Source organism: Ranitomeya imitator, chromosome 10 (assembly GCF_032444005.1).
Source record: "Ranitomeya imitator isolate aRanImi1 chromosome 10, aRanImi1.pri, whole genome shotgun sequence".
NCBI classification, from domain to species: domain Eukaryota; kingdom Metazoa; phylum Chordata; class Amphibia; order Anura; family Dendrobatidae; genus Ranitomeya; species Ranitomeya imitator.
In genome coordinates this window covers 7767564-7780005 of record NC_091291.1, presented here as the reverse complement: position 1 = coordinate 7780005, position 12442 = coordinate 7767564, and the positions used below count along the sequence as shown (strand labels likewise).

At 52.9% G+C, this 12442-nt stretch overlaps 1 protein-coding gene across 1 annotated transcript; it reads right to left on the bottom strand.

The window, feature by feature from the left end:
• Positions 1-1865: 1865 nt before the first annotated feature.
• On the bottom strand, positions 1866-10719 carry LOC138651892 (dispanin subfamily A member 2b-like). Its single transcript, XM_069742475.1, has 2 exons — positions 10478-10719; positions 1866-2130 (listed from the first exon to the last, which is right to left on the bottom strand). Exons 1-2 carry the CDS (start codon positions 10646-10648, stop codon positions 1957-1959), a joined length of 345 nt encoding a protein of 114 aa, XP_069598576.1. The 5' UTR covers positions 10649-10719; the 3' UTR covers positions 1866-1956.
• Between the last annotated feature and the right edge of the window lie 1723 nt (positions 10720-12442).

Below are 12442 nucleotides of genomic sequence, written 5' to 3'. Positions count from 1 at the left end.
CCCTGCAGCCCAGCTGGACCCATAGTAATGTTATCCCTGCAGCCCAGCTGGACCCATAGTAATGTTATCCCTGCAGCCCAGCTGGACCCATAGTAATGTTATCCCTGCAGCCCAGCTGGACCAATAGTAATGTTATCTCTGCAGCCCAGCTGGACCCATAGTAATGTTATCTCTGCAGCCCAGCTGGACCCATAGTAATGTTATCTCTGCAGCCCAGCTGGACCCATAGTAATGTTATCCCTGCAGCCCAGCTGGACCCATAGTAATGTTATCCCTGCAGCCCAGCTGGACCAATAGTAATGTTATCTCTGCAGCCCAGCTGGACCCATAGTAATGTTATCCCTGCTGCCCAGCTGGACCCATAGTAATGTTATCTCTTCAGCCCAGCTGGACCCATAGTAATGTTATCTCTGCAGCCCAGCTGGACCCATAGTAATGTTATCCCTGCAGCCCAGCTGGACTCATAGTAATGTTATCCCTGCAGCCCAGCTGGACCCATAGTAATGTTATCCCTGTAGCCCAGCTGGACCCATAGTAATGTTATCCCTGCAGCCCAGCTGGACCCATAGTAATGTTATCTCTGCAGCCCAGCTGGACCCATAGTAATGTTATCTCTGCAGCCCAGCTGGACCCATAGTAATGTTATCCCTGCAGCCCAGCTGGACCCATAGTAATGTTATCCCTGTAGCCCAGCTGGAGCCATAGTAATGTTATCCCTGCAGCCCAGCTGGACCCATAGTAATGTTATCCCTGTAGCCCAGCTGTACCCATAGTAATGTTATCCCTGTAGCCCAGCTGGACCCATAGTAATGTTATCCCTGTAGCCCAGCTGGACCCATAGTAATGTTATCCCTGCAGCCCAGCTGGACCCATAGTAATGTTAACCCTGCAGCCCAGCTGGACCCATAGTAATGTTATCCCTGCAGCCCAGCTGGACCCATAGTAATGTTATCCCTGCAGCCCAGTTGGACTCATAGTAATGTTATCCCTGCAGCCCAGCTGGACCCATAGTAATGTTATCCCTGCAGCCCAGTTGGACTCATAGTAATGTTATCCCTGCAGCCCAGCTGGACCCATAGTAATGCTATCCCTGCAGCCCAGCTGGACCCATAGTAATGTTATCCCTGCAGCCCAGTTGGACTCATAGTAATGTTATCTCTGCAGCCCAGCTGGACCCATAGTAATGTTATCTCTGCAGCCCAGCTGGACCCATAGTAATGTTATCCCTGCAGCCCAGCTGGACCCATAGTAATGTTATCTCTGCAGCCCAGCAGGACTCATAGTAATGTTATCCCTGCAGCCCAGCTGGACCCATAGTAATGTTATCCCTGCAGCCCAGCTGGACCCATAGTAATGTTATCCCTGCAGCCCAGCTGGACTCATAGTAATGTTATCCCTGCAGCCCTGCTGGACCAATAGTAATGTTATCCCTGTAGCTCAGCTGGACTCATAGCAATGTTATCCCTGCAGCCCAGCTGGACCCATAGTAATGGTATCCCTGCAGCCCAGCTGGACCCATAGTAATGTTATCCCTGTAGCTCAGCTGGACTCATAGCAATGTTATCCCTGCAGCCCAGCTGGACCCATAGTAATGTTATCCCTGCAGCCCAGCTGGACTCATAGTAATGTTATCCCTGCAGCCCAGCTGGACCCATAGTAATGTTATCCCTGCAGCCCAGCTGGACCCATAGTAATGTTATCCCTGTAGCTCAGCTGGACTCATAGCAATGTTATCCCTGCAGCCCAGCTGGACCCATAGTAATGTTATCCCTGCAGCCCAGCTGGACTCATAGTAATGTTATCCCTGCAGCCCAGCTGGACTCATAGTAATTTACGTCCGGATGACACATGACACCACACGAAGCTCATTATATGGTTTTATTTCCATTTTTGTCTTATCTGGGGGGTGGGGGGGGTTACTCTGGTGCCAATACTGAAGGTGCCTGTTGCTTTTTGTTAGTTGGGGGGGACCAGATGGTCCTTGTAATGGAAAAGTACGAGGAAATAAATGACCAAGAAGATGATAGTCAAGATGACGCCGATGACGGTGGCGGCCACGTTCAGGGCGTAGGCGGTGCGGGAGTGCTTGGCAGCCAGGAGCGAGTTATTCTGGTGCGTGGCATCACGGGTCTGCGGAGGGAGACAAGAGGCTCATTAGTGGCAGACAATATGGCTCCCGCTTGTGATACCTATGTATTGGGGAGTTGTCTTACATGCAATTTCCTTATCTGTGACTTGTGTCTATGGGGTCACTGCCCCTTTAAGTATCCCACTACTGATGCAGATCCGCACACAAGGGGCTCACAGTGATGGCTGCCAGGGGACGGCGCCCTTCCCTCCCTGCCAGGCGGCACAATGCGGCTTTTGTCTGCACAGATTGTGACCGTCTCCACATGTGCGATCCACAATCCGCAGCTTTATCCTCCCGGGGCCGGGACCACGATATATCGTGCGATGTTCTGTTGGCAGAAACCCGTGGAATGTCTGTGTTGTGCAACGCTCGTCCTGGAGGGGGTGCGAGGAAATGTGGCCCCAAAATGTGCCCCCAGATAATTGTCAGATATGTCAGCAGCACAGAGGATGTCAGGAGAGGACTGATCTTATGGAAGGAGCAGGGTCCACAGCAGCACAGAGGATGTCAGGAGAGGGCTGATCTTATGGAAGGAGCAGGGTCCACAGCAGCACAGAGGATGTCAGGAGAGGGCTGATCTTATGGAAGGAGCAGGGTCCACAGCAGCACAGAGGATGTCAGGAGAGGGCTGATCTTATGGAAGGAGCATGGTCCACAGCAGCACAGAGGATGTCAGGAGAGGACTGATCTTATGGAAGGAGCAGGGTCCACAGCAGCACAGAGGATGTCAGGAGAGGGCTGATCTTATGGAAGGAGCAGGGTCCACAGCAGCACAGAGGATGTCAGGAGAGGGCTGATCATGGGGAAGGAGCAGAGTCCACAGCAGCACAGAGGATGTCAGGAGAGGGCTGATCATGGGGAAGGAGCAGGGTCCACAGCAGCACAGAGGATGTCAGGAGAGGACTGATCTTATGGAAGGAGCAGGGTCCACAGCAGCACAGAGGATGTCAGGAGAGGACTGATCTTATGGAAGGAGCAGGGTCCACAGCAGCACAGAGGATGTCAGGAGAGGGCTGATCTTATGGAAGGAGCAGGGTCCACAGCAGCACAGAGGATGTCAGGAGAGGGCTGATCTTATGGAAGGAGCATGGTCCACAGCAGCACAGAGGATGTCAGGAGAGGACTGATCTTATGGAAGGAGCATGGTCCACAGCAGCACAGAGGATGTCAGGAGAGGACTGATCATATGGAAGGAGCAGGGTCCACAGCAGCACAGAGGATGTCAGGAGAGGGCTGATCTTATGGAAGGAGCAGGGTCCACAGCAGCACAGAGGATGTCAGGAGAGGACTGATCTTATGGAAGGAGCAGGGTCCACAGCAGCACAGAGGATGTCAGGAGAGGACTGATCATATGGAAGGAGCAGGGTCCACAGCAGCACAGAGGATGTCAGGAGAGGGCTGATCTTATGGAAGGAGCAGGGTCCACAGCAGCACAGAGGATGTCAGGAGAGGACTGATCTTATGGAAGGAGCAGGGTCCACAGCAGCACAGAGGATGTCAGGAGAGGACTGATCTTATGGAAGGAGCAGGGTCCACAGCAGCACAGAGGATGTCAGGAGAGGACTGATCTTATGGAAGGAGCATGGTCCACAGCAGCACAGAGGATGTCAGGAGAGGACTGATCATATGGAAGGAGCAGGGTCCACAGCAGCACAGAGGATGTCAGGAGAGGGCTGATCTTATGGAAGGAGCAGGGTCCACAGCAGCACAGAGGATGTCAGGAGAGGACTGATCTTATGGAAGGAGCATGGTCCACAGCAGCACAGAGGATGTCAGGAGAGGACTGATCTTATGGAAGGAGCAGGGTCCACAGCAGCACAGAGGATGTCAGGAGAGGACTGATCTTATGGAAGGAGCAGGGTCCACAGCAGCACAGAGGATGTCAGGAGAGGACTGATCTTATGGAAGGAGCATGGTCCACAGCAGCACAGAGGATGTCAGGAGAGGACTGATCATATGGAAGGAGCAGGGTCCACAGCAGCACAGAGGATGTCAGGAGAGGGCTGATCTTATGGAAGGAGCAGGGTCCACAGCAGCACAGAGGATGTCAGGAGAGGACTGATCTTATGGAAGGAGCAGGGTCCACAGCAGCACAGAGGATGTCAGGAGAGGGCTGATCTTATGGAAGGAGCAGGGTCCACAGCAGCACAGAGGATGTCAGGAGAGGACTGATCTTATGGAAGGAGCAGGGTCCACAGCAGCACAGAGGATGTCAGGAGAGGACTGATCTTATGGAAGGAGCAGGGTCCACAGCAGCACAGAGGATGTCAGGAGAGGGCTGATCTTATGGAAGGAGCAGGGTCCACAGCAGCACAGAGGATGTCAGGAGAGGGCTGATCTTATGGAAGGAGCAGGGTCCACAGCAGCACAGAGGATGTCAGGAGAGGGCTGATCTTATGGAAGGAGCAGGGTCCACAGCAGCACAGAGGATTTCAGGAGAGGGCTGATCTTATGGAAGGAGCAGGGTCCACAGCAGCACAGAGGATGTCAGGAGAGGGCTGATCTTATGGAAGGAGCAGGGTCCACAGCAGCACAGAGGATGTCAGGAGAGGGCTGATCATGGGGAAGGAGCATGGTCCACAGCAGCACAGAGGATTTCAGGAGAGGACTGATCATGGGGAAGGAGCAGGGTCCACAGCAGCACAGAGGATGTCAGGAGAGGGCTGATCTTATGGAAGGAGCAGGGTCCACAGCAGCACAGAGGATGTCAGGAGAGGACTGATCTTATGGAAGGAGCAGGGTCCACAGCAGCACAGAGGATGTCAGGAGAGGGCTGATCTTATGGAAGGAGCAGGGTCCACAGCAGCACAGAGGATGTCAGGAGAGGGCTGATCTTATGGAAGGAGCAGGGTCCACAGCAGCACAGAGGATGTCAGGAGAGGGCTGATCTTATGGAAGGAGCAGGGTCCACAGCAGCACAGAGGATTTCAGGAGAGGACTGATCATGGGGAAGGAGCATGGTCCACAGCAGCACAGAGGATGTCAGGAGAGGGCTGATCAAGGGGAAGGAGCAGGGTCCACAGCAGCACAGAGGATGTCAGGAGAGGGCTGATCATGGGGAAGGAGCATGGTCCACAGCAGCACAGAGGATTTCAGGAGAGGACTGATCATGGGGAAGGAGCAGGGTCCACAGCAGCACAGAGGATGTCAGGAGAGGACTGATCTTATGGAAGGAGCAGGGTCCACAGCAGCACAGAGGATGTCAGGAGAGGGCTGATCTTATGGAAGGAGCAGGGTCCACAGCAGCACAGAGGATGTCAGGAGAGGGCTGATCTTATGGAAGGAGCAGGGTCCACAGCAGCACAGAGGATGTCAGGAGAGGGCTGATCTTATGGAAGGAGCAGGGTCCACAGCAGCACAGAGGATTTCAGGAGAGGACTGATCTTATGGAAGGAGCAGGGTCCACAGCAGCACAGAGGATGTCAGGAGAGGGCTGATCTTATGGATGGAGCATGGTCCACAGCAGCACAGAGGATTTCAGGAGAGGACTGATCATGGGGAAGGAGCATGGTCCACAGCAGCACAGAGGATGTCAGGAGAGGCCTGATCATGGGGAAGGAGCAGGGTCCACAGCAGCACAGAGGATGTCAGGAGAGGGCTGATCATGGGGAAGGAGCAGGGTCCACAGCAGCACAGAGGATGTCACGAGAGGCCTGATCATGGGGAAGGAGCAGGGTCCACAGCAGCACAGAGGATGTCAGGAGAGGGCTGATCTTATGGAAGGAGCAGGGTCCACAGCAGCACAGAGGATGTAAGGAGAGGGCTGATCATATGGAAGGAGCAGGGTCCACAGCAGCACAGAGGATGTCAGGAGAGGACTGATCATATGGAAGGAGCAGGGTCCACAGCAGCACAGAGGATGTCAGGAGAGGACTGATCATATGGAAGGAGCAGGGTCCACAGCAGCACAGAGGATGTCAGGAGAGGGCTGATCTTATGGAAGGAGCAGGGTCCACAGCAGCACAGAGGATGTCAGGAGAGGGCTGATCTTATGGAAGGAGCAGGGTCCACAGCAGCACAGAGGATGTCAGGAGAGGGCTGATCTTATGGAAGGAGCAGGGTCCACAGCAGCACAGAGGATGTCAGGAGAGGGCTGATCTTATGGAAGGAGCAGGATCCACAGCAGCACAGAGGATGTCAGGAGAGGGCTGATCTTATGGAAGGAGCAGGGTCCACAGCAGCACAGAGGATGTCAGGAGAGGGCTGATCTTATGGAAGGAGCAGGATCCACAGCAGCACAGAGGATGTCAGGAGAGGACTGATCTTATGGAAGGAGCAGGATCCACAGCAGCACAGAGGATGTCAGGAGAGGGCTGATCATGGGGAAGGAGCAGGGTCCACAGCAGCACAGAGGATGTCAGGAGAGGGCTGATCATGGGGAAGCAGCAGGGCCCACAGCAGCACAGAGGATGTCAGGAGAGGACTGATCATGGGGAAGGAGCAGGGTCCACAGCAGCACAGAGGATGTCAGGAGAGGACTGTTCTTATGGAAGGAGCAGGGTCCACAGCAGCACAGAGGATGTCAGGAGAGGGCTGATCATATGGAAGGAGCAGGATCCACAGCAGCACAGAGGATGTCAGGAGAGGACTGATCATGAGGAAGGAGCAGGGTCCACAGCAGCACAGAGGATGTCAGGAGAGGACTGATCTTATGGAAGGAGCAGGGTCCACAGCAGCACAGAGGATGTCAGGAGAGGGCTGATCTTATGGAAGGAGCAGGGTCCCCAGCAGCACAGAGGATGTCAGGAGAGGGCTGATCTTCTGGAAGGAACATGGTCTACAGCAGCACAGAGGATGTGAGGAGAGGGCTGATCTTATGGAAGGAGCAGGATCCACAGCAGCACAGAGGATGTCAGGAGAGGGCTGATCATGGGGAAGGAGCAGAGTCCACAGCAGCACAGAGGATGTCAGGAGAGGGCTGATCATGGGGAAGGAGCAGGGCCCACAGCAGCACAGAGGATGTCAGGAGAGGACTGATCATGGGGAAGGAGCAGGGTCCACAGCAGCACAGAGGATGTCAGGAGAGGACTGTTCTTATGGAAGGAGCAGGGTCCACAGCAGCACAGAGGATGTCAGGAGAGGGCTGATCTTCTGGAAGGAACATGGTCTACAGCAGCACAGAGGATGTCAGGAGAGGGCTGATCTTATGGAAGGAGCAGGATCCACAGCAGCACAGAGGATGTCAGGAGAGGCCTGATCATGGGGAAGGAGCATGGTCCACAGCAGCACAGAGGATGTCAGGAGAGGGCTGATCATGGGGAAGGAGCAGGGTCCACAGCAGCACAGAGGATGTCAGGAGAGGACTGATCTTATGGAAGGAGCAGGGTCCACAGCAGCACAGAGGATGTCAGGAGAGGGCTGATCTTATGGAAGGAGCAGGGTCCACAGCAGCACAGAGGATGTCAGGAGAGGGCTGATCTTATGGAAGGAGCAGGGTCCACAGCAGCACAGAGGATGTCAGGAGAGGGCTGATCTTATGGAAGGAGCAGGGTCCACAGCAGCACAGAGGATGTCAGGAGAGGACTGATCATATGGAAGGAGCAGGATCCACAGCAGCACAGAGGATGTCAGGAGAGGACTGATCATGAGGAAGGAGCAGGGTCCACAGCAGCACAGAGGATGTCAGGAGAGGACTGATCTTATGGAAGGAGCAGGGTCCACAGCAGCACAGAGGATGTCAGGAGAGGGCTGATCTTATGGAAGGAGCAGGGTCCACAGCAGCACAGAGGATGTCAGGAGAGGGCTGATCTTATGGAAGGAGCAGGATCCACAGCAGCACAGAGGATGTCAGGAGAGGACTGATCTTATGGAAGGAGCAGGGTCCACAGCAGCACAGAGGATGTCAGGAGAGGACTGATCATGGGGAAGGAGCAGGGTCCACAGCAGCACAGAGGATGTCAGGAGAGGACTGATCTTATGGAAGGAGCAGGGTCCACAGCAGCACAGAGGATGTCAGGAGAGGGCTGATCTTCTGGAAGGAGCAGGATCCACAGCAGCACAGAGGATGTCAGGAGAGGCCTGATCATGGGGAAGGAGCAGGGCCCACAGCAGCACAGAGGATGTCAGGAGAGGACTGATCATGGGGAAGGAGCAGGGTCCACAGCAGCACAGAGGATGTCAGGAGAGGACTGTTCTTATGGAAGGAGCAGGGTCCACAGCAGCACAGAGGATGTCAGGAGAGGGCTGATCTTATGGAAGGAACATGGTCTACAGCAGCACAGAGGATGTCAGGAGAGGGCTGATCTTATGGAAGGAGCAGGATCCACAGCAGCACAGAGGATGTCAGGAGAGGGCTGATCATGGGGAAGGAGCAGGGCCCACAGCAGCACAGAGGATGTCAGGAGAGGACTGTTCTTATGGAAGGAGCAGGGTCCACAGCAGCACAGAGGATGTCAGGAGAGGGCTGATCTTATGGAAGGAACATGGTCTACAGCAGCACAGAGGATGTCAGGAGAGGGCTGTTCATGGGGAAGGAGCAGGGTCCACAGCAGCACAGAGGATGTCAGGAGAGGGCTGATCATGGGGAAGGAGCAGGGTTCACAGCAGCACAGAGGATGTCAGGAGAGGGCTGATCATGGGGAAGGAGCAGGGTTCACAGCAGCACAGAGGATGTCAGGAGAGGGCTGATCATGGGGAAGGAGCAGGGTTCACAGCAGCACAGAGGATGTCAGAAGAGGGCTGATCTTATGGAAGGAGCAGGATCCACAGCAGCACAGAGGATGTCAGGAGAGGGCTGATCATGGGGAAGGAGCAGGGTCCACAGCAGCACAGAGGATGTCAGGAGAGGGCTGATCTTATGGAAGGAGCAGGATCCACAGCAGCACAGAGGATGTCAGGAGAGGACTGATCATGGGGAAGGAGCAGGGTCCACAGCAGCACAGAGGATGTCAGGAGAGGACTGTTCTTATGGAAGGAGCAGGGTCCACAGCAGCACAGAGGATGTCAGGAGAGGGCTGATCTTATGGAAGGAACATGGTCTACAGCAGCACAGAGGATGTCAGGAGAGGGCTGTTCATGGGGAAGGAGCAGGGTCCACAGCAGCACAGAGGATGTCAGGAGAGGGCTGATCATGAGGAAGGAGCAGGGTCCACAGCAGCACAGAGGATGTCAGGAGAGGACTGATCTTATGGAAGGAGCAGGGTCCACAGCAGCACAGAGGATGTCAGGAGAGGACTGATCTTATGGAAGGAGCAGGGTCCACAGCAGCACAGAGGATGTCAGGAGAGGACTGATCTTATGGAAGGAGCAGGGTCCACAGCAGCACAGAGGATGTCAGGAGAGGACTGATCTTATGGAAGGAGCAGGGTCCACAGCAGCACAGAGGATGTCAGGAGAGGGCTGATCTTATGGAAGGAGCAGGGTCCACAGCAGCACAGAGGATGTCAGGAGAGGGCTGATCATGAGGAAGGAGCAGGGTCCACAGCAGCACAGAGGATGTCAGGAGAGGGCTGATCTTATGGAAGGAGCAGGGTCCACGGCAGCACAGAGGATGTCAGGAGAGGACTGATCTTATGGAAGGAGCAGGGTCCACAGCAGCACAGAGGATGTCAGGAGAGGGCTGATCTTAAGGAAGGAGCAGGGTCCACAGCAGCACAGAGGATGTCAGGAGAGGGCTGATCATGAGGAAGCAACATGGTGCACAGCAGCACAGAGGATGTCAGGAGAGGACTGATCTTATGGAAGGAGCAGGGTCCACAGCAGCACAGAGGATGTCAGGAGAGGGCTGATCTTAAGGAAGGAGCAGGGTCCACAGCAGCACAGAGGATGTCAGGAGAGGAGCAAGCTGATCTTGTCAGAGTAAACTGAGATTTACTTTGTTGACAAAGCAGGCTGTCACAGCAGCACAGAGTGTTTCAGGAGATAAATAAGTTCTAGTTGGGAAGTGGCTATGTGAGAATGGCACAGGAGATGAAGCAGAGAACCTGGAGCCCAGAGTGTTGATCTGTGAGGACTGGGGTGGGGTCATGATGTAGGAGGGGGAGTAGAAACCAGAGCTGCTGGCAGAAAACACATGAAAACATGGTGGGCTGCAGCCCCCGACCGCCTCTGCTGCACAGATTTGATGGCCATTATCAGGCTTCCCCCTGGTATCTCACAGCAGAGACCACCACAAGTTCAATGTGGTCCTCTATTGTTCCAATGTCATGGAACAAGCAACAATAGAGGAAATGGAAAAGCAACATCATAAATACAATCAAACAACAAAGGGAAACGCAAACGAAGAACAGCACAAGGAAATGAGGAAAGGAAAAGTAAATACAAACTGCAGGAAAATATAGAAAAAAGTGATATAATAATAGTAATAATCATCAGTAATAATCTTATATCGGGATCTTTCGTAGTTACCTTGATGGAGAAGATGATGGCGGCCAGTCCTAGGGGCAGGCAGCAACAGATCAGGTTGATGATGGACCACACCAGATAATCCTTCTGTGGGGTCTGGTAGGACACCGGCCCGGGCTGCATGGTCACCACATTTGCAGTTGGCTGGTACATTTTCTTGCCGTCTCCGTCCATTCGCGCTCGCAGTAGACTCCAGCGAGGCTCTTACTCTACTTCTGCTCTGCGCTCTCAGTGTGCTCGGCTTTATGTGCAGGGGTGGAGTTCTACAGAATGGGCATACTTCTGCAAATTTTGCATTTCTTCTTAAAGAGCCCCTATTAGTTCTGAGCGAGCTGGAGAGTAAGGCGTCACACTAAACGTATGGAAAATCGGTCCGCGTCTCCCTGCCGAGAGTCGCACGAGGGTCATCCGAGTACAATCCGATTTTCACAACTAGCACCCGATTTACATCCGATTGCAGTGTAACATAATATACAGCAATTCTTTATGTTATTTACACATCGTTTTCAAAGGAAATATTTGTCAAAACATAAATATATATAATATATAGATAGAAAAAAAGTTGGCAATTCATGTGCCGTGTACAGTAAAGTCAGACTGACAGGTTAGAATAGAATAGATAGAATAGATATATACACATAGAATACATAGATATCTAGATGTCAGTAACACACACACAAATATATACTGTACATATGTGTATATATTACATAGATACATAGAAGAAAAGCCGGCAATTCAGCAGCCGCAAAGCGTAAAATCACAGCAGGAGCCGACAGGATAGAAGAGATGGATTACATACAGTAAATACACATAGAATAGGTAGATATAGATGTCAGTGACATATACAATTAGTGCATTGTGTGTGAAGCTTACTGTACATGTATTTAATAAAAGATTATTTTTCGGAAAAAAAGCGTGCCCTCTTGCGCAATTTTCGTAACCAGCAGAGGGAAAGCTGACAGCTGGGGGCAGATGTTTATAGCCTGGGAAGCGGATAATACCCATTGAGCTTCCTAGGCTAATAATATCAGCTCTCTGCTGTATACTTACTTAGCCTTTATTGGCTATTAAAATGGGGGACCCTAAAAATAATTATGTAGAGTCCCCCTATAATTAATAATCAGCAAAGGCTATGCAGACAGCAGCGGGCTGATATTAATAGCCTAGGAAGAGGCCGTGGATACTGGCCCCCCGGCTAAAAACATCAGCTCTCAGCCGCCCCAGAAAAGATGCGCCAATTCTGTCACTTAGCCTCACTCTTGCAACTTGCCCAGTAGCAGCGGCAAGTGAGGTGATAGTTGAGGGGGTTGATGTCACCGTCAGGCGACATCAAGTCCCAAGGCTTGTAATGGAGAGGCGCCCCCATTACTAACCCCATTGTCATGATCCATTTTTGGATTTAGGCATGCTCTGGTTCCACTCAGTTTAAAACTTTTTTCCTTTTGGACCATCGGGGGTTAATGTCAACCTCCCCCCCCTATCTGATGTTACTGCAATGTTGCCGGGTCAGCTGATGCAGGTGTGACCACTCCCACCATCCTTTAAAAAGTCACCTGATGCATCAGCTGACTATTGGTGATAGTTTCTTTCTGAAGACCAGCCTAGCAGGAGCAGCTGTCTGGTGTCAGCCACGTCTGGTGTTTGGAGTCCAGTTGCTGTTGTTATCTGCGGTGTGTCCAGCCTAGCAGTGGTGTTCATAAGCTAAGTGTGGTGTTTTTTCCCTTGTCCCTTCGGTGTTTGGCACTTCCACCTGTGTGTATTATCTGCAGTGGTGAGGCTAGAGCTCCTTGCTGGCCAGTGCACTAGCCAAAGCTGTAATAGGTGACTACTAGGGACGAGGTATCTTGACAGCGGCGGGGGGAAGGACCCACATAGGGCATTAGGTGAGTGCAGGGACAGGTTCAGGTTTGAGCTCAGGTGGTGACCATCCCCCATTTTTTATGGGTAGGGCCTTCCTCTTACCTT